Source organism: Pezoporus occidentalis, unplaced genomic scaffold, assembly GCF_034315485.1.
Source record: "Pezoporus occidentalis ecotype Australia unplaced genomic scaffold, CSIRO_AGI_Poc_V1 ctg1, whole genome shotgun sequence".
Classification (NCBI taxonomy): domain Eukaryota; kingdom Metazoa; phylum Chordata; class Aves; order Psittaciformes; family Psittacidae; genus Pezoporus; species Pezoporus occidentalis.
Window position 1 is genome coordinate 3,509,639 of NW_026912778.1, and position 23,111 is coordinate 3,532,749.

General features: G+C 40.1%; 1 protein-coding gene across 1 annotated transcript in view; it reads left to right on the forward strand.

The window, feature by feature from the left end:
* The first annotated feature begins 3,031 nt into the window (after positions 1-3,031).
* Positions 3,032-23,111, forward strand: part of CPE (carboxypeptidase E) — a 56,249-nt gene continuing 36,169 nt past the window's right edge. Inside the window, exon 1 of the mRNA XM_062613680.1 lies at positions 3,032-3,384. Within this exon, the coding sequence (XP_062469664.1) occupies positions 3,096-3,384 (289 nt within the window). The 5' untranslated portion in view covers positions 3,032-3,095. The remainder of the gene's footprint in view (positions 3,385-23,111) is intronic.

Consider the following 23,111-nt stretch of genomic DNA (forward strand, 5'->3'; position numbering starts at 1 on the left):
ATAAACCAGAGAAGTTTACTGAGTATTTCCATGGCACAATTATTAACAGTACTTTGTTATTAATAATGGAAGTAGTTTAAATATAATTTAAATATCTGACCTCCATCATAGAGTGTTTTGGGGTTTCTGTTGTTGCTAACGTAATGCTATTGTTTCTAATGGACATTTTGGGGTTTGGCTTTTTTTTATTTTTGGGTTATAAAAGAGTTGCCTCAGCCTGCTTGCTGCACACAAAAAAAGTGCAGAGTTACTCAAGTCTTGTAAGCAGAAATCTGTGAGTGGGAGGGTTTGGTTGGTTTGGTTTTTTTTTTTAAGGTTTATTTATATACTTGCTGTTGAATCATGACTTGCTGAAAAAGACAAATTCAGGCAAGTCAAAAGTATGTGAACATTTGAATCACATTCAGCAAGTTGTTTTGGCCAAAAGAATTGAGTGATATGTAATTATGTATGAATGTTATATATATGTTTGTGTATATTTTTATATTCATTTGTCTATAAAAAAGTATTTTTTGGAAATGTCAATGAAATTTTCTTCAGCATTACAGAATTATTTAGGCTGGTTGTTAACAAAATACAGTATATTATTCTGTGTCATATACGGACATAAGAAAGAGATAACTCAGTTTTGAAATCTGCTGATCAGGACATTATTTGGACAGGGAGCACTTGGGCTCCACTCCCTGCTCTAATTAGTATAGCTTACAAGGCCATACCTAGGAGTATGGTTATGATATAGGCTGAGAATGCGGTTGGGGTTAGGGTATTCTTCTGAGACTAAAGCAAATGCAAAACCTTTTTCAAAACCTGTTACAAGGACATTTGTGCTTTGCATGCGATGATAGTCATCATCACTGAACTATGAAAAAGTGGAGGAGGGATTGGTTACAAAGGAAGTCATCAGTTTATTCCTCCTGCTCAGTTCTGCAAATGCGCCTAAGATCTCTGAGAATCTAAGCAGTCTTTTATAATCCCTTATTAAAAAGAAATTAGTACATGCAAACTAAAAATGAAATATTTGATAGTATATGAAGCGCTCTGTTTTACACAAGATAAATACACGCATGTGTTTTTACAAGCACTCATTCTCTTAATTTTTTAGGAGTGGGGAGTTAATAAGGAAATTAATGTGACACCATTCAGATCTAGTTGTTAGACTAATTTTGTGTAGTGAATAATGATTTACTGCTTGCACAGATTGAAAGAAATAGATGATTTCTGAGCCTACTTGTACCTTTCAGTGATGTATTTTGGGGAAAATAATCTGAAGGGAAGCCAATGAGAATTGCAGCACTGCACAAAGGTTTTTTTTTTGTCTGATCAGAAAGTTCTTCCAGAAAATGACAGTGTAAGTCTAAAATCACAGCATTAGCAGATTTGTTTACTTTGTGTATAAGGCGCAAGGGAAAGTGATGAAGAAAACAAGGAATATTTAGCCTGTGACGACTGTAGCCAACAAAAGTGATAAATCATGTAAATCTTTTGAATGCTAGGTCAGCTGCCTTTAGTTGCAGTTCATCTTGGAGCTCTGAGAGTGCTGCACATATTGCACATAATTCTAAAGTGGTGTGAAGTTGTAAACAAATTTATGATACCATTCCTGTCATTAGGAGGAGAGAAGCCAGAGGGATGGCATGCCTGCCATCCTAAGTCTGAGCAGTGATCTTGGGGAGAGAAAACAACATACCAGAAAGTCTCTGTACATCCAAATCTTGCAAAATCCTTAGAGTAAATTTGCATTTGTATTGCCATAACCCCAGAGCTAATGTGACATGATATGATAGGCATCTCCCAGTGTTTTCTAGCAGTAAGAACGGAGAGTTGAAGGCTCCACAAAGTGCTCTGAAGGTGCCTTTGCACATGGTTGCATTCTTGTAACCCTGGAATTAAACTAGACAAAGAAGCCTCTGAACTCTGCTGGCATTGAAAGATGTGAGAGCTGGGTGAACTGACCTTTGATTCTTGTTCCAAATAATGCGGTAAGTATTTATATATGGTAGTTGCATTTTCAGGTTTGAGTTGTGTATGCTGGATGGGTTTCCAAGCTGGTTGGTGTATCATGAAGTGTCAATGAAGATGTTCTCTTAGAAGGCATTATTTTCATTATCTTATTGGTTGGAACTAGATGGCCCAGAATTTAGGAAAATATCCATATAATCACAAGGGATTATGAACAGATCTTCCTGAAAATTGATTCAGTATAAACTGGTGATGGAAGGGGATACAGATTCACTCTTTTCAATTAGAAGAGTAAGGTAAAACTTGTATTAAATTATTGAGGACAAGAATCTATTTGTATAATTATGAGTTGGATGTGTGATTTTCTAACTTTTCAAAATGTTGAACCTCTCAAAATTTTGCAGTGAGCCTTTGTGTCCTTTCAAAGTAATAAAAACTACTGATATGGAAGTTGCTCTTTAGCATTTAGCCTTGTTTTTTTATCAGGTGTCCTCTATGGGCTGTTTCTAAACACCTATGCCTATAAAAATAGGTTGAAAAAAACAGATGGCTTCAGAGGTCCTCTGGTATCTGTGGTCTAGAAGAGACTGTGATTTATTAGTGTATTGCAAATAGTTCCTCACATGAGCATTCATTCCCATCGAACACAGTGGGATGTGCTAAATCAGTATTCTCAGTAACACTAAATCTTGCTTTATCCTCTGCTTTCTGTGATGCAGCAAAGCTACCTCACAGATGATGAGCAAACCAACCTTATAGACGATTATTTATAGTGTTCCTTGCGAGGCCAGATACATTTGTGTTATTCTGCAGTGGTGCTGTTTGAGTCTTTCACGGAGCACTCAGGTTTGTGACCGGGTGAGACTGCCTGCATGCCCCGCATGATAGAAAAATAAAACGATAAAGCAATGTGGAAAACGCGCTCCCGAATTCTTGCAATGCATTATTATGATGAGGACGGCTTCAGAGGCTTCCGCCCGCATCGTGCGGCTCCGGTACCGCGGAGAGGGGCGGAGCGGCCGGTCACTCCCTGTCCCTCCCCATCGCCTCCGCCCGCCCTCCGCTCCCTCCCTTCTTGCTTCCCTCCCTCCCGTCGGGACGGGCGGCAGCTGCGCGGCCGCGGGCAGCCGTGCGGGATGGCGGTGCGGGTGCTGGCGCTGCTGCTGGCGCTCTGCGGGCTGCTGGCTGCCTGCCGGGCAGCGGAGACATCGGACGGGGCGGGGGGCAGCAGCCGGCGGCGGCGGCTGAGTTCCGAGGAGGGCATCTCCTTCGAGTACCACCGGTACGCCGAGCTGCGGGAGGCGCTGGTGGCCGTGTGGCTGCAGTGCCCGGCCATCACCAGGATCTACACGGTGGGGCGCAGCGCCGAGGGTCGCGAGCTCCTGGTCATCGAGGTGTCCGACCGCCCCGGCGAGCATGAGCCCGGTAAGAAGGGGAGGGGGGAAGGACGGCGGTTGGCGGCCCTCGGCGATTCCCGCACCTGACGGCTGGTAGCGGCGGAGCGGAGATGCCCGAGGCTGCCGCCTTGGGAACGGGTCCAGCGGCAGCGGGCAGGCGTTGTCCCTTAAAGACGCGCTCCGGTAACGGTACCTGCTGTCAGCGACAGCCTGCGCTCAACGCAAAGCGTCTGTCACTGCCGTTGGACTCAACGCCCTGTTAAAGAGAGAAACACGCTGAATTCCCTACAAAAGATGAGGAGATTCAGCAGTGGGGAACGAACGCGCTCCCGAGGTCACTTCGCAGGCGCGCACCTGGTGCGGCGGTGCTGGGAGGCCGCGGCCACGGCTTCCCACTGCCCCGACACGAACCGAGCCGCCGGGATTACGACGGTAGGTGTGAGTGTGCCTGGGGGAGCCCTGTGGCATGGGCACACTGCAGGCATTTGCACAGCCTCCTCGGAACGTGCAGTCATGTGTACCTGGGGTTCGGGGCGGTTTTGGTAAAAGGGGATGCGATTTGTGCTGTCCATTTGTTTCACACCTCTAGGTGCGCATTCTTCATCTTTTCCAATCTCTCAATTGTTAGTATCACATCTATGTGTGAAAAGGCTTAATCTTGCAAGCTGCTCAGTACCAGAGGCCCAGCTGTAGGCCTCATACAGTTATGTTTTCACATTTCCCTTTATAGGTTGCATATCTGGACTGGAAAGCTGTGATTTTTAGGTGGAGATGTGAGTCCTGGGGATTTGGCCTATACAATTAGGGCTTAACATTCTGCTTCATGACCTGACTATAACCTCACTTGCATCCTCAAGGGATTTACATTTTTTTTACTCACTACATTAGGACTACCAATAAAACGTAGAGGTTATAGGATACTGGACATTAGGCAGAAGAGAAAGGCAGGGTAGCAAAAGCATTGTCTGAAATAAAAATGTAGGAATTGCAGTGGAATTTGAAAAAATTCTTTGTGGGATGTTGCCATCTTGTTATGAGGGGTGATCCTCATACTAAGAATTAACCTATTGCCACTATGTAATTTGCATGCTAGAATGATACACAATTATTATTGGGACTTCGCATTACTGTCAGGGGACAGTAGCTACAGCTCATTTATTTGGTACTTGTGTCAAGGCAGCTGAAACAAGGACAAAAGAGCACCCTGTGCAGTATGAGATGGAGCCGTAGCTCTTCCTAGAGATGCACTGCTTCTCCTGATGGTGTCAATGATGTGACAAAGTGTTTGTCATTGAGCCCAAGCAAAAGAGAATCCAAACATGTATTGATGAGCAATAACAAACTGCAGGAAAAAAAAATCCTATGGATTGCATCCACATATAAGCCACAGTGAATGTCAGGCATTTCCTAGAACATGCTTGGTCCCTCACAAAGGGAGCCCTATGCATGAAAATGCCACATGCTGTAACATCCAAATCACATGTTAGGGAATGTGATGAGTCCTGGCAATCTTTAGTGCTGGATGCTGAAAATGCCCTTTTTTTTTTTTTTTTTTTTTTTTTTGTTTTAAAGGATTAACCAGGGTTTGAACCAGAGAAAATTCTTTGGTTTATTTCAGTCCTCAGTTTCATTCTGTGAGGTACTGAGTGTTTCTCACAAAGTGCAGAGCTACTGCAGCTTTTGCCATCTGCAGTGGCACATGAGAGAAACTCGGGATCTTTTTAGGAAGGGCAGAGAGCCAGATCCCACACCTAGTTATGTTTTGCTCCTTTGGAAGAATTGCAAAATAACATCCCTACTGCTTTGTTGCAGAGCCTAAGCACATACATGTTATACTAACCGTTGCATTAGAGGTGTTTTCTTCTTAATAACATGCCCTTTATTCGTACTGTGTAGTAAAAGGTAGCACTGTTTATTTTTCTATGTGAGCTTTTTTGAGCTGTGCAGTAAATGAAGTGGAGCCTTGTACCAGCACTGGCAGGAACTATGAGGCTGATTCTGCAGCTGAAGGGGGGTCCTTGTTCATGCTGAACATCCACAGGAACAATAAGAATAGTGACATTTTGTGCGATTAAAGCTTGCAGGATCAGGATCTGATTTACTATCACCTATTATTACAAAGTGATAGAGATTCACAAACAAACACATGCATATGCTTATTTTTAATTTTTTTCATGACAGGCTAAGAAGTTGTTACTCCTGAGCATAATCTGTCCTACAAGCTACCCCAAGTGTCACAAGGTTTAAGCTTAAACATATATATATAAGTATAAACAAAATATATGCTGTGGCTAATAGGTTTATGGTCTATAGAGAGCTCATGCTTCTAGAAGCCTGGTGAGTATGCAGGGACCATGACTGAATTATCTAGTGAGCCACTGCGAAAACAAAAAGAAGTTTCTGTTCACTTAGTGAGCAAGTTGATGACAAAATAAATCAGGAAAGTGTCAGCAGAGCATCAATAAAGACTCTTTGTGCTGAATAAAGAGGCTTTGTACTGAGTAAATCAAATACTGCACGTACATGCATACATTGATAATCACGCATATTGCATGGCTGTGCAGTGTTGTGTGAATGCACTTAGTCGTATGTAAGCGTATAAACTTTAATTCTAGAGTATCAGCTATGTCTTTATTGAATTTGTAATATATGTGCAATATTTGGAAAAAAAAAAGCCATGCATGAGAAATAGGAAAATTTGAGAAACATGCTTTAGACTTCCAAAGCAACTGGAATAAATCCTCGGTGAGCGAAGCAATTGGAATGAATCGTTAAGGCCTCATCTTTGGCTGGGATAAATATACTTTATGAGGATTTTTCTTTTTAAAATCCTGATACTGTATTGGAAACCAGAATGACTCTGTATGAGCCAGTCTGGTTTCTTGAATAAACACACAAAGAGTCTTGGTAAATCTTGGAAACCTGGATCAGTAACTTGAAAGATGCGAACTGAGCCCTCCCTGAGCGTGTCTTTCCCAGGGACATGCTAACCACCATAAGTGTGACTGCCTGGAGTTTCTGACCCTGCATGAAATACGCAGAGAATGTGCTGCCTTCTCTGCAAACTTAATCGCCATGCTATCTGTGCTTCCCTTGTGCTTCATCCCAAACAGAGTTTGGTCTAATATTTTGCAGTTTTGTTTTTTTTTGTGACAGCAATTTCTTTAGGCCGATACTGCACCCAAATGGGAGATTAGAGCCTGCAATCACTGATGGAAAAGAAGCCTTTGAATAAGGGGAAGCAAAACCCAGAGATGGAGACATTTAAACTTTGACAGTTTTATACTGAGGCAGCTGTTCCATGCAGATAATCTCACTTTGACTCGGTGGGGACTAGACGGTTAAGGCAGAAGAAGACTTGAATATCAGTGGTCAGGTGTAGAAGGTATTGCCTGAACCTAGACTGGAAGTGATCAAAATGTTTTGAAGTAGGTTTGACTACCTGAGAAAATACAGTTTTGTCCCTGTGCTTGCCAGAAATTAGCAAATGTGGTGGGTGGCAAGGTGAGATAAAGTGAGGAATCTGTGGGAAGTTGATGAACCAAGGAAAGCAGAGGACAGTTGATAGTGAAGCACAGATTATTTCTGGGACAAACTAAACAGTATTTTGCCTTAAATCAGATGAGGAATACTGACTACTCCTGAGAGAGGAAATAGCTCTTGCTTTGGATACCTCATGTTCTACTGAACAAACACCCAATGGATGCTATCTTTTGAGGCTTCTTTTTTATTGCCATAACTCAGCTTATTTTGAGCATAAGTTTGTATTCTTTAACAGCGACGATATATATTTAGAACTGATTAATGCCAAAAGCAGTTCCTCCACCGTTAATGTTCAGCCCCTTGTCTAGGCATGCTGCCGCTTCTGACTCATTTGTACCATTGCTTTTGGTGGTGCAAGATCGGTCGCCTCTATTACCACTTCACTTTGAATGTGACAATGAAACATTCTGACACTTTCAAGATTCCTAGGTTGATTTTTTTTTTTCCTGTTTATGTGAAAAAAATGCAGATAAAAAATTTCTTTTAATTCGTACCTTTTTTTTTTTTTTTCAGCTGACTGAGATTTTTATAGTGGTTATTTTCCATGTTTGGTTTTGTGAAGAAATCCTCAAAGCAAGGCTTATTAATTGACTGGTTACATATGTTACAGATATACACCCTGAAAATTACTTTGGCATCAGATGAAAGGGGGAGAGGCTGGATGAAAATACAGATTTTTGTGACAACAAAATGATCTGCAAATCCGTGACATTTTCATCAAATTGTTCATCCTAGACAAAAGGAAACAGGAATGCTAAAAATATCAGAATAATGGCATTTTGGAACCAAAATATTTAATTTTTTTTTTTTTAAAGCAACATTGAATTTAGAAGTTCTTTTCAATTTTAATGAGTTTATTGTTCATCCTTCTCTCCACAAGCACCTTTAAAAATACTTCAAACAGAAGAAGAAGCTTTATTTGCAGTTGAGTGAGACATCTGATTGTCTAGAAAATGACATACTTTGTACTTTAGAGAATCAACCAAAAAACAAGGCGCTGTGAGCTGGTGAGGCAGGAGCACATCGCGCGTGGGGCAGGCAGCCCAGTTGCAACTCGGAGTATTTACAGGACCTCACGGGTGTGACTTTGGTCGATTTTTATGAGCTGCAGCTCAGCTACATTTATCCTTAGACCCCTCACTTTATCAAAGACCCCACTTGGCACAGTGAGGAAATGGGCCGGGTGGGTCAGTGCTGGCACTGAGCCTAAATAAGCTACTTGATTTCCCAAATTGCAGCTCCTGTACTGGCTCCCCCGGAGTCACTCAATGTTAGGCTCTCAGTTTCTCACACTTCAGCCCTGCAGTGTTGGAGCTGTTTCCTCCTGCAAAAACATAATTAAAGGGTGACTGAAAGAGAAGTGAAAATTATGCCCCTGCTGTATATTAATGAATGGGGAAATCCAAGACCTGTCCACTAGTACAGAAACCATACCTAGGTTTTTTTCCCATCATTGAAGTGCTCCCTCGCTCAGCAGTGACACCTGCCGTGTGAGCTGATACTTTCTATGATAAGAAATTCTGATAAGTAAAGCTGACAAAATCAGTGGGGGGAAAATGTTGTTTGTAATGTTTTAATTTCACCATTGCACAAAACTGCAACAGCACTTGTCAGGCCACACCTGGAGTACTGTGTTCAGTTTTGGTCCCTGCTATACAGAAAAGATGTGGACAGGCTGGAGAGAATGCAGAGAAAGCCACAAAGATGGTCAAAGGACTGGGAATCCTGCTGTATGAGGAAAGGCTGAGAGAGCTGGGCTTGCTCTGCCTAGAGAACAGAAGGCTCGGGGGAGACTTTAATCACCATGTTCCAGTATTTAAAGGGTGGCTACAAAGAAAATGGAGACTCCCTTTTTAGAAGGAGTCCCATGGAAAAAACAAGGAGTGATGGGCACAAGTTACTCTGTGGGAAATTCCAGCTGGACACAAGAGGAAAATTTTTCACAGTGAGAGCAATCATCCATGGGAATCATCTCCTCAGGGAAGTGGCGGATTCCCCAACACTGACCACATTTAGGATCTGTCTGGACAGGGTGCTGGGATATCTAGTCTATGTCATGCTTTTTCCAAGAAAGGTTGGAGCAGATGATCCTTGAGGTCCCTCCCAACCTGGCATTCTATGATTCTATGAAACATTTTTTAAATCATTGTCATTTAAGTGACTCTGCAGCCATTCCAGAGAGCCATGAGCCAGTGCTGCTCTTTGACAAAGAGAAACAACTGCAGCAAGAAGAGACAAATGTGTAAGAGGCTGCTCTGATTTCAGCTTGGAATGGGCAGGAATCTGCTGTGCTGCCTTAGTGTCATAGCCCAGGATGGGAGGGACCACTCCGTATAACCTGTGGGTCATGTGTGCTGCCCTGCTTCAGAGGGGTGAATGCAGCACTTGGGTCGGTGGCAGGGCGTTTCAGCAGGGGTGATGTCAGAAAGCACTAGGCCTGTCTCTTGGTTAAGGTGATGTCACCAGGTGCAGCTGTTCTAATTTTATCACAGTTAACTGCACTCGATTTTCTAGAGCTTCTTTTCCTTACACTTGGAATTTGGAAGTAGAAATCTTCTGAGCAACTTGGGCCCTAATAATATTTCCCAGTTTTGCAGAGCATTGATGCAACTTGTATACATCAAAAGCTTGTTAATAAATCTAGACATTAGAGAGCAAACCTGATTTTGGTATGCCTGAGGTTTAGGCAAACACCAGTTTTTATCAATGGCTGCTTGTTTAGCATTCCCTTTCTGAAGGGAGGTGTTGAAGCCTATGGGGCTGGTTGCTGGTAAGCTTGAATGCACCAAGTTCATATTTATCCAACTGCGCTACATAAAGGTAGGGGCTCTAAATGAATGGTTGTAAGCAAAACACGTTGTACCAGGAGATGCTGTGCTGACCACACTGTCATTTTTCGGTCAGCTGTGGCTTAGCTTCTCTGCTCTCATGGCTTACATTTGCAATCCTCTTTAGAGGTGAGCTGCTCTTTAGGTAGCAGAGCAACAAAAGCACCCATCACACTAAACTAAGAGAATAAGCCGGGCAGCAAAGGCATATATAAAATAAAAGGCAGAATAAACCGTGGTGGAACCTCTTATTCATGTAGCAGCCTGCATTTGGATTTTTTTCTTTCCTTTGTGCATCAGGGACCAGCTTTTCTTTCAGAGCTTGTGAGGACATTCTGGCTTTCCCATCAAACACTGCAGGGGATATGCTACTGACTTGCCTTCTGGGAGGGCAAATCTGGGGCTGGTTATACCTCACTCATTTTGCAGAAGACTAAGAGGCTGTAATTAACTTTTCAGCCATATCCCTTATGGGCTGTAGTGCCACTTAGATTAGTCCCCCAGGAGTCTCCCATCCAGGATTTGGCCTGGGGTAGTCTCTGGCAGGACGATTTTAACGCTGCCTGTGTATGGAGTGCATGTCCAGTGTCCTTTACAGATTGTGCAGGTCTCAGGAGGGCTGTAGGATTTGCTGGCAATAAGATGGCTGTCTTTATGTGCTGAGGGAGTTTTTAAAATGCATTTATTTTGTTGTTAGGAGCCTTGAATAACTTCATGGTTTTGTTGTTTTTTTTTTTTTAGAATGTACATTGTAGCATGCAAGTTTTTGAAAAAAGATTTCTTTCTTAAATAAATATTTCCTTAATATTTTTTATTTCATCCTATCTCAGTTTTAATGTTCAGCTAAAAATAGAGGTGCAGAATACCAAGAGAAAATGTGTTTGCAAAACTGGTGAAAATCAAAGAGAGGTAGGCATGTTTATAGATCTCATTTGCAGCTAGTTGTTAATGCCATCCACGTTCCCATTGAAGTCAATGGAAATTCACAGTGTGGTTAGGCAGTCTCTGCAGTGCTTCCTAGAGATGTAATACCCTTACTCCAAATTGCTTCACTGACTGAAGTATTTAAAGGCTTCCCTTTTTGTTAGACTGTTAAGAGAGGCTGCATGCTACCTGTGAAAACACTGTAGACCCCAGCTACTTTGTCTCAGGAGTGTCTCTTTTATTTGCTGGAGAGACACAAAGAGTAAATAAGCTGTGGTGAAAAGGGTTGTAATCATTAAGAATAAACATGATGCCAGAAGGCAGTTTTATTTTTCAGGCTTAAAATTAGTCTGAGTATGCAGAACTTTCAGAGTTTGTTGATCTGACCCAGGCTGGTTTTGACAATCCCACTCTTTTCGAAAGAGTTGATTAATTTCTTTTCAAGAGAGGGGTTGTCATCACCTCCCACATCTGTAGAATGCCTTAACAGTTCCCAGTGAAAGCAGGAGGAGAGCCTGTTTTATTGTTGGCTTGGATTAAAGGGATGTTTTATTATGGTGACATCAGTGTGAACTCCAGAGAATTAGCGAGAAGTCTATAAAGAGCAGGGATTTCCTAAGATTTTGTGAGACATTTTGTTAAAGGCACTAAATTGTAATTGTGGTTTATCAAAAAGTGACCTCATTATTATATTAAATCTTAATTTACTTTATTTATTTTATTTTTCTGTAATTTAGTGATCAATATCTCAAGCCTTTAAATTACACAGAGGGTGAAAATTACAAGACAGGTCTTCGTATTTCAGAAGAAACACAAATTTTTGGTTGTAACAATGGAGGTGCTACTAGGCTCAGCCAATAATTATTAAAACTAATTTAGAGTTAGTTCTGTGTCTATTCAACCTAATTTTTGTTTTCAAAGGTGGTACGTGATTTCGAAGCCTACGTGCTATGCATGCGTATTCATGCTATAATCTTCCTTTGCTGGGTAGCAGGCAGGTATTTTGGTTGGGCTACAGCGCATAATGAATATGTCTGTTTTCTCTGCTCTCTAAAAGGAGCTGACATTGGGCAGATTTCTGACTTAGAAACAGGTGCAAAGCTTATGGTTAAGACCCAATGAACCCCAGCCTTTGTATGTCATCATCTGAAGTACCTTGGGCTTTACATGCTTACTTTGTGAAACATACTAGAAACATACGTGCAAACACTACCTGATCTTTTCTCAGCAAGTTAATTTATATTGTCAAGTTTTCATAATTATTTTAATTCATGTTCCTCCTAAAACATAATGTTGTGTCATGTTATTTTTTTGTCTATATTTTCTTTTTAAACAAAAGTCTCATGCATGTATTAACGCTCTTTTTTTTTTTTCCATGGAGTTGGGAATTAAACTGAAAAGAAGGTTTATAGGTGAGTTCTCTTAACATTGTGTGGAATCAAGGAAAAGTGAAAACGGCAGTGTGTACTTTAAGGCTTCTGGGTCAGTTAATTGAAATGATAGGTAGAGTTACAAGCAGTAAAAGGGTCTTTACTTCATACACTTTGTTTTGGAGTAAGTTGCACATCAAAAGCCAAGGGTCAGTGAATTCAGTGGGATCAGGATGTTATATTTGAAGCTTACTTTTTAGTATGCTGAAGCTAAATGAAGACACCAAAGGTCTTTGTAGTTAAAAGGCTGAAAAAAAATATCCTTATCAGTAAAATGTTAGCAGAGTGGGCAGGTTTGTTTTGCCGTGTGACATGAATCTGAGCTCCTTTGGCTGCCGTAGATGTGCATGTATTATCTCAGGTTTAAAGCTGAAAGCTGTTGCTGTATTGCAGTGTTTTAGGAGTTCTGCAAAACAACAGTGCTGGAAAAAGCAGCTTGTCTTGCTATGGTTTGGGATTTTGGAATTGGAGTTCTGACAGATATATGAAGAAACTACCACATGTGCCATGATGTGATAGCCACCCTGTGGCACTGAAGTTGTCACCTCACTTGCTGCTTTTAGGGGCACTGTTGGGGATGAGGACGCTAGACTAAAAGCGTGGTCTTGGTCCAGAGTGGCGTTCCCTTTGCAGTGCAGGTTTCTTGCAGTGTGCTAACGCTGTGCTGGTTAAGTCAGCACCAGCCACATCTTCCCATGACTCTACCAGGTAACAGCAGGGTTTGGGTCAACACAGAGGCACACATTACAAGTGTGCCTGTGTAGTTACAAAGGCCAGGTAAAGAGAGAATCTTGAATTATAAACCTGTAGTTGGCAGTTCTAAGGCAGTAAACATTTGTTTTTAATTCTTTGTCAGAAGTGAGACATTTATAACTGTATAAACTAGTAGCTGCTTCCTGGTAATTGTTCATATTGAATTATGAGCAAAACCTGACATCCTCATTCACTCACAAATTAAGTCCCACGGAGCAACCAGAGATAGTCAGTCTTTGGATGGAGTTGTTTATGACTGTGGAGTGTGAACTGCTTGATTTGCAGCCAAAGAAAGATACTGCCCTGGCTGCAGAGCCTGCCTATGGCGAGAACAGACATCATATGCCATTTTGAATACTTATTCTTAGGTGTGGATCTGCCTTAAAGCTGAGTGGAAAGAATTGTTTAATCAGGTGGGACATCTGGCTGAATGAGCTGTTTTCTTAACAAAGACATCCTTGCTAGTATACCAGACGAATGATCTGGTACATTTTTTGGTATCCAGCAAGTATGACCCTGAACTTTGCCATATGAGTTCTGCAAAGAAAAGAGAAATCATGCAGTACTGTCCTATGAGAAATACAACTAACAGTGGAAAGATACAAGGAAAGTGGAAGGACAGTGAGACATTTTAAAGATCAAAACTTTTTGTGTAGTTGTGTTTCCTGTACCATCACATTAGAGATAAATAGATGACGTGTGAATTACTGCATGTTTTGCCCCTGAGATTTCTAGCTATGAGACATGTCATTTGAATGTCCTTTATTTTTATGTCCCTCAAAAGTAAAGGGAGCTCACAGTATGAGTGTCCTTCAGTTGCATATTGCTGTCCTTCAGTGTTACTGATGATGTGTTGCTTGCACAATTTTCATTCAAAATTAACCTTTTTCCCTATGTTAAACTAAAAGTTTTGTGGTTTTGGCTGGCTCTGCATTTTGGCATATTGCACTAAAGCACAGTTCTAGAAATGCAAGCAAAATTGGGGTGAGTCTAAGACCTAAATATACATGTTTTACACATGTAAAAAATTGTTACTTCAAAGGGAACTTTATGACTATGGTAAGCTGGCTCTCCATATCAGATCCTCACCTGATATAGACTAGACAATGCTTTTATTTCTCCTTCCATCCAGCTGCTGACCATCCACAAATCAAACTGAAGTCAGTGGGAGCTGTACATCTGAGTCTTCATATAAGCAGGAGGTTTATAAATCCTAATGTTCAAGCCAACTTGTGGGTGTTCCCTTAAGAAAGAAGGCTAAATGTGGCTTTGATTCTGTAATAGCCTGCACTTAAGGAATGAGGGCGAGGGATCAAAGTTTATGCCTTTCTGAGTGAAATGTCTTCTTTCTTTTTGAGACATCAGTACGCAGTGGGGTGGAGAGAAGAAAAAACTCTGGGGTTCAGAGCTGGGCTATGATGTGTTTAAATGTCATTGTAGGAAGTTGTTTCACATAGAAGAAAAGTGGTTTCGTGATAAAGGATGTCTGGTTTCTTTCCTGGCTCTGCCATGTATTTTTTAATTTTTGGATAAGAACATTCTCTTCCCTGTGCCTAAGTTCTCATCTTCCATACTGTGGCTATGCCATGAACCCAGTATATAAATAGAATATAGAATCATGAATAGTTAGGGTTGGAAAGGACCTTAAGATCATCAAGTTCCACACCCCCTGCCATGGGCAGGGACACCTCACACTAAACCATATCACCCAAGGCTTTGTCCAACTTACTTAATAGACAGAACGTAGTTCAGCATTTGATATATCTGTAAGATATGGTTCCTAACTGTTTCCTGTCAAATTTTTCCTAAAGGCAAATAGCCCTGATATTTGTGCTGACTTAGCTATGGTAACAGACATGTGGTAGGGAGGCATCAAGAATTTCTCTCCCTGTTTACCTACTGTACATGCGAGTTTTCTTTTTAATCTGCTTTGCTAGCAGAGGAGTGTGAAGAAGGTAGCGATTCTTCCTTTCCTTCCAGAGCTGGTAGGTAGAGTCACAACAGACACATCTGTATTTGCAAGGTTTACATGTGTCACAATTAGGGGTACAGAACCATAGCGGAAATAAATAGTACCAATCTTTAGTGGAAATCTTGTATTACAAATATTTAGTGGAAAAGTCTATAAATAAACAGAAACAGAGGAGCGTCTGTTCCTTGATACTCCATGGAGCAGCTGATAAGAATAAATTCTGTATAGCCAACAGTAGCCAAAGTGAAAAAGTACCTGATGAGGGAAGACCCCCTGAATAGAGAAGTTAAGGGCCAACAAGCTCATCTGACTTGAAAATTGAAGAATTGTCTGAAATAGATGTTGCCATGGAGACAGGGAGAATTAGCAGCCTGAGACAGATTTCATTGGTCTGCTGCTAGCACAAGTTGCTTGTTTGAGTAGCATTAATATGTTGTCTCATGCTGCTTTATATGCTGAGACCATCTGGCATGAGTGGTATTTAAAGGTGCAGTTCTGTTATGGAAAGAGTTGGCCAATGTGGTTTGATTTATGCTTGTAAGACGGGTTATAAGAGTCAAGAAGTCTTTGAAAAGCTGCCTTGTGCTAAAAGTATTCTGAAAAGTCACAGCCCATACAGAGATGAAATGGGGCTTTGGGGAGCGGCACAGAGAATTTCAGAAGTTTGTTTAATGCTCACTCAGTGCACATTTAAAGCACTAGCTGCACAAACATGCACTTTTACACGTTTCTTCAGGTGTGCGTGTGGAGGCAGCCATGTTTCTCTTTTCAAAAATAAGACTTTTCAGTGTGTGCTATGAACCTGCTTGGGAGCTACAGCTCTACTTTCAATGAGATCATAGGGCTCATCATAATTTGTATTAAAGGCAAGCATTTGCAGAGTTAAATGAACAAAATAAGATCTAACCAAACAGAACCCTCTAGGTTACTTCAGAGTCCATGCTTGCCATAAGGAATGTTTTATTTTAATTTGACTATATACCATTGAAAACATATTTTGTAGCAAAGTATTTGATAAGAAAAACAGTCTATAGAGACGAAGATAAAGCTTTATCTTTGATCTATTTATAGCTGTGAGTTCTCATCTGCTTTCCTTAATACCACTCTAGAGTGGGAGTTATCTTCCAAAGGAGCTTATATGACAGTGCTGACATTGTTCAGATGTTCATAAATTTTCACTGTATTTTTTCTTTGATAACTATTATCATGATACTTAATTATTGTCAAGAGTTTTTCCCCAGACAGTGATGAATGGTTAAAGAGTGATATCCATAAAATGTTCCTGTCTGAGTATAAGCTCATAACTCATACGAGTTCCAGTGGAGAGGTCTGCCTGTGGGCTGAGCATCATAGAAAAAGTGGCTGGAGGGCGAACTAGCTGGACGTATTGTTCTCCCAGACAGACTTAAAACCAAACTGGATTTGAAGTTAGATCTTAATAAAAAACACTTTGAAAGCATAGGAACAAAACACTTTTTACATTATCAAGTTACTGATGTTCTGAAGTTACTGGTGGAAAGCATTCATACGGTGTTCTGCAGCTGTGACCACAGATATTGATGTGATATTCACTGGATATTGAGGTACTACAAAGTACAGTAATAAAATCAAACAAGGATTTGGGATCTATTTCATGAATCTTTAGGTTTTAAGCTTTTATTCTGGAGCCTTGAGTTCAATGCCAAAACAAATTCTTTGTATAATTTCATTTCAAATACAAGATCCAAGAAATACATAGCTGTGGATGTCCTAGCTCCTTTAAATAGCTTTAAAATGATTACATTTGATGCTGAAAGTTTTTACAGCTTAGCCGTGTTTTAACTCTGTCAGAATGGATATAGGGCATATGAAAAAAGCCAAATAACTCGTCTCCCCAGCCCACTGCCAACCCCAATGAAGGAGTCAGTTTGCTCACTGTTAGTTTTCTGTTTGTTTGTTTGCTTAAGGTGGTCATCTTGTTCTGTCTAAGACAAAACTTGGTTACAGTTTTGGGGATCAATTCACCCCAAGACCCACCTCCTGGTGAGATGGACAGGGCCGCAGACTGCTTACTCCTGCTATCCTTGTGCCGTCTTCCAGTGTTACCTTGTCATGTCTTTCAGCACTGCGTACATCTACCTACTCTCACAACACAGCCAGGGTATGCCACGTGCTTTCAAGGGGCTGTGCTATTAAAATCAGCCTGAGAGGCTGTGATGCAGCCCTCACATGCTTGTAGACACCTTGAACTAGATAAATCCATAAGGAATTATTTCTTAAAGACACCCATTGTAGCTTTGTCCAGCCTTGGGGATGATCAGAAGAAACCAGCTGAGAGGAGCGAGGGTGCAAGCCACCTGAACTGGTTGGCATGAGGGGTCTCCCGAGTGCCATTAGCAATGTAGGCATGGCCATAATTGTTAGTTTCCAGTTTTATAATCAGAAGTTATAGTTTCTTGAAAATTGTTTGTACTTAAAAGCTGAATTTTTGCAGCTGCTGATTTTGGCCAGATGCTACTTCATTCCTTTACAGTATTTGGTTTGTTTCTGTTTTTCCAGATACTGAAATGTGACATACCAATATTTATAGTCTGGGAATTAACATTTTTTTCTATCCCGTTAATTTCCAAGGATGGATTGTTACTTCCAGTCTTGCTGCATTCCTATAGCCTATTAAATGAGCCTACTGCAGCTGATTAAACTATTCACAGATTATTTCAGTGTAAGGAAAGATGATAAAATTGAGAAGCAGTAACATGCAGAATAGTGGTTGGGCTACATAATGTTACACTGAGTTGCAAAGTCTGGTGACTTGGGCTGCCTGAAATTAAAATAGATGCAACTAGGCTTTCTTCCCTGGAGTGTTCAACATAGTTCTTTAAATTTACCGTCAATGTAATGAGCATAGGTGAATTTCCCATATATTTTGTGTCCTATTTTACTGGTAGCCCTGAAACCTAATTACATGGAAATGTGCTTCTGAAACAACCAGCTAATTACAATACCATTTCAATAGTTCTGTAGATCAAATAGATCTATATTGATAGCACATTTTCTGTATTCAGTGGATTACTTTAATACAATTCCATATTATGGGACAAGTTCAGAATCCTGTAGCTAGAAACAACTAAATTGTCAGAAAGTAAAATGTCCCCTGTACAAAGAATTAATAAAAGGCTTCAGAAGTACTTTGTTTACACGTAAATAGAGCTGTTATTACATTTATGCTTCCTACGCTTTGTTCCAGGTAAATTGCACCTTTGGATAGCATTACAGTGCTATTCCTGTAATCCCAGTGGAATTACTATATAAGGGCACTCAGGAGTGCTTAGGTATTACTCTAAGACTTGGCAAAGATTTAGTGCCCATCTATACCTCTGACTTCCTCTGAAGCTTTGAGAAGGGTATTTGTTCTGCCTCCCCCCTCTGGAACCCTGGCGCAATAGCACTTGTGCAGCTTGTGGGAATGTATGAGAGGGAATTCTCTGACATCTGTGCTGCCCAAACACCACAAAACCTGGAGATCTTGATTAGCTCAGTCCAAGCTATTTCTTGTTTTCTCTTTTCAAGGAATTGAAAGGATCAGGATAATCTAAACATACAAAGAACAATCCTATTACTTTGACATGCTCAGAACAGGTGGAGTCTTCTGTTGCAGGTCCTGTTTAAGGGTTCTTTAGTGTTCTCTCAAATGACTAGTGGCATTCTTCTGCTGTTATTCATCCACTGTGTAAGGACTTTCTAACACAGAACATAGTGTTTCTATAAGTTCCTTATCCACTTGGTAGCAAAATTTACTTTAAATTTCTTTGAATACATATATCACAGATTTCATGGCTTTTTCCAGTGTAGTTAGTTGTGAGGCAGGACCTTGAGCATCATGCTACTAACCAGAGTTAGGAAAAAAGCTATATTTTGCAAAGGACAGGTGATCATCCATAGCTGAAGAATTTACAATTTGCTTATTGCTGGTGCCTGTTGTCAGGGAGCACTTCCCAGATTATTTCTATTAAAATTAATTGTATGGACATTGAGTTAGATAAACCTTACTCTATTGCTGATATAAAAACATGCAGGTTGAAACCTTCCTGAGCTCCTGGTTGTAGTTTAAATTCATTGCAACCTGGAAAGCTGTGAATAGCTTTTTTTTGTTTGTTTTTATACAAGGATTCATTTAAAACATTTTTCTCTTTCCTTTTTGTCACCTTTCTTGTCACTATTGCTATTCTTTTTTACTCTTTTTTTTTTTTTAATCACTGCAGTTGTCTTTTAAAAGCAGCTTCTCAAAGTACAGCAAAGGTGAACTAGAGGAGGAAACAGAAAAGACTGAAGAAAATGTGGGTTTGCTACAGATTCTTTAGACTCAGTTTTCTCCAGCCTTAAGGCTGTATTGTAGGGTATATGAAGATTGTACTATCTAAAAGAAAGCTGTAGCTGTAATTTACAACAAGAGCATGGCACGTTAGTCAGCAATCTGTTTATAAAGTTGTGGTTTAGAGCAGAACTTGCTCTTTCTGTAGGAGGATCTCCAGCAGAATCTCAGGAAAATTGAAGCAACTGCAGCTGTAAAAGGAAATGTATAGTGAAAATGCCAGGGAGAAACCACAGGCAGGGATCCTCCTCTGCCATTTATAGCTCTGCCATTAAATGTCCCTTTCAAAGCTTTGAACGAAGATAGAAATAATGTTTGCATTTAGGTACATAAAAGGAATAGACAAATAATGACCTCAGTAGTTCAGCTAATGATGAGATGATTGCTGCAATCTGCAATAAACTGGGATATGTCATTGCAGTTAGTGTCTGAATGGAAACCTCTTGAGAATAAGAGCATGGAGTACAAGAGGCAGTAAGTGTACAGCGTTTTACCTAGTGCGTAGGAGTGGAGGCAAGCAAGCAAAGTGTTGTGGTAATTTCACCGTTAGTATTTTTACAGAAAAATGCAGGTTTGGTTATTGAGATTTTCATGATCAGAGTCAACAGGAGTGTAGATCCAACTCTTCCCTCTGATTGATTTAGGTGAGGGATAGCTTGAGTTCAAGGCAGGCATCCTCCTTTTCTGTTACTTTGCCTTTGGTTGCTGGTGTGTTACTCTCTGTTGTTAAAAATATATTGAAATTAATGCAGCATAATTTCTCCTTGTGTTTACTTGGCAAATTTGGTAGTGCATGTTTAATTTTTGAAACAGTTTATCAGAAGTGCACTACAGGCATTTCAAGAAGTCTATGATGAGAGTTATTTCTTTCAGCTTTCCCATTAACTGGTTTACAGTGATGAATGTATCTTCCAGGAAAGCAGTCAAAATTAAAGAGCATGAAAATCTGTATGGGTTTCAGTTCTGCACGTAATGAAGTCCACTGAAGCTTTGCCAGCAATATCAAGGGATTCAGAGTTTAATGTATTACCTTCACTGTTAAGTACTATGGAAGTGTGACCAGGGACTATATGTGTCTTCATAAGCCATTACTAATAATATGACATAACTTATAATAGGTTAAAATCATACATGACTGCATGTGCATATTCACGTGTATGTGCACATTGTATACCAAAAGCCTTCCAAAAGGTCCTTCTAGACAGGGAAAATCAAATGCCTCAAACATTAGCTGCGTAGAGGATCCATGTTTTGGAGCTCCAGCAGAAGCTTATCCATGTGGAAGTGAGGGTGCACCGATCAGTGGAGTAATTGCTGAGCTGATCTTTAAAGCTCACTGAATACTCAAGAGGAGAAAGTAAATTTAAAAGACTGGAAAAACTTTACACTGGTTGTTACCTCAGATAGGAGTCCACATTAAAAACTAGATACTTTGTAAACTTTCTATCCCTTCATATTCATGCTGCAATTACCTTCCATAAAATGATTATATGAAAAAGCAGAAAGAAGCATGGCATATATTCTATTTTAACGTTATTAAAATAGCACTGGTGGCATGCATTGCCCATGGCAGGGAAACCTCATGACATCTTCTGAGTTATGGGCAGAGCAAGCCCCGAAGCAACCAGTAGTTTTGAGATTTTGTTAATTCTGTCTGGTAAGTGAATGAATCCCAGATCACCTAAAGATAATATGCAGATGCAAACCAGCACATGATTACGCCTGATCTTGTGTTGTAAATTGGTTTATAGTATTAACAGTGTGCGCAAAGTTTAAACAATGGATGCAATACATAAAGCTATGCTTTGCCCTCATTTCTACCTGTTATATAGCTAATCTGTAACATTCTGCCTTTCCTGATGTTTTTAAGAAAGCTTTCATCGTCATCAGTGTGTACAAAATTGATATTCCGATTGATTTTCTTTCCTGTTTGCTTAGCTATCTGTAGCAGCAATTATAGATCCAGACTACTTCAAGAAAGTCTTTTTTTGCTAAGCTCTTTGGGGAATTAAAAAACCCAAACAACAACAAAAGACAAAAAGAGAAGTACCAAAACCAGCCAAACAAGAAACTTTCCAGAGCTGCTTTTTATGTTTTAAAGCCCTACAAAACAGAAATGTATTATTTTATTTTTTTTTATTCCTTTGGGTTTTGCTGTGTGAAAAATTACCAGAAAAGAGGAATAATATTATTAAAATTGCAACAGTATTGTGGGTTTAAAAGAAAAGCCAAAACGACCCCCCCAAAAAAAAAACAAAACAAAAACCCCAAAACCATTTTGGACTTCAGAATGTCAAAAGTCATGAAACTTTTGTCTTTTATTTGAATTCCTTGATTTCCTGGATCAGTCAAGACTCTGTGGAGTAGTTTTTCCTGCAGTGGTCATAATTCTCCAGTAGCAAGGTTTCATCTTGAAAAAAGTGTTTGTTTGTTTGTTTGTTTGACCAAAAATGAATACAAATGTAAAATTACCCAACTATGAATCAGAGTTTGAAGCATGAAAGTATGGTTGAAATTCAGGTCTCAGTTTGCCCTTCTTGAATGGTGCATCAAAATTCTCCATTTGTTTATTAAATCTTTCTACATGTAATTTCCTGGCCTATGTTGACCCATCTTTCAAAACTTCAAGCTTTATTACATGTTATAGAAAAAGATCTTTTGAACTTTGTGGAAACTCTATAAAAAGTTACAGTGCATTTTGGGGGGGGGGGGGGGGTGGTAGGTTCTCAGATCATCCTGCTCCGCAACTTGCAGGAGGCCATTATCTGTAGCACTGCAGACTTGGTCTTGTCTCGCCATAGGATGAAGGCAAACTGAAATAACATTTGTAGGTGGCAGAATGAAAGATAACCCCAGAAAATGGAGTTTCAAATGTTCCCATTGGGCTCAAAAGCCTTTAAGATCCATTACACCTAAACTGTGTTCAAGTCAAGAGCTTGCTTTGTTTGCCATTCAGTAGTTTCCAAGGGGAAAACCACAAATAACTTTAAAAAGGAAGTGGTCTTAGAGAATGGGAACAAAAATATCAAAGGTAACTTTCTGAAACTTTCTCATGTGTGTGGAAGGGGTAAGAGCAATAGGTTAGAGGAATATGGCACATCTCAAATAACTGTTTTATTTATTTCTCTACAAATAGAGAAAAGAAATGAAAGAATCTACCTAATGTCAAAAGTCTGTGAAAGCTCTTTAGACAAAAGAAACAAAATTCTCCCAAGAGTGTTAGTGTGTTGCTATGTGAACAATTATAATGCAGTAGCAGAAAATGTTTACTGAGTGCCTGCTGTTTTAGGGAGGATTTTCTGTATGCTGCATGAAAAGGGAAAGAAGTGTTTTGATGCCAGTTAAAAAGATCTGACCATGTCGTGAAATCTGTTCAGTTATGTTTACTCTGAAGATTTGTGGCAAACCTGTTTACCAAGACTCAGTCTCGAAAATTGCCAAAGAGTTAATAAGACATTCAAGGATATTTTCACTATTTTTTACTTACTGATTTATGGGTAATATAGATGTGTAGAGGACAAATTTATTCAGGAGAGAGACACACAAACCCATCGCTTTATAAGGAGTCTAACAAATGACTAAAAGTGCAGTTGTACCAGAAAGTATAATTTGTTTAGTCAAGTGGCTGAATCCAATGGTGTGATGAAAACAAGTTAATAAAGGTTTCCTCTATGTCAATAGAATTTTTCCTGAGGGTGTTTGGAGCTGTCTGGGGTTTCTGGGAGCTTATTTGTATTGCTAGCCTGTGCTTAAACCTGCATCTTCATCACTGTTGTCACCCATGTAGGCAGGTGAACCTTGTTCATGCTGCTGTCATACCTCCATTTACAAGATTTCCTCATGCACTAGGATTGTTGAAATTGAAATCTGGAGAGAGGACCAGAATAAACAACCCATTCATTAAGAAGTGTCACAGAATTTTTAACAAGGACAGACAGGAATTTATAATGTTTC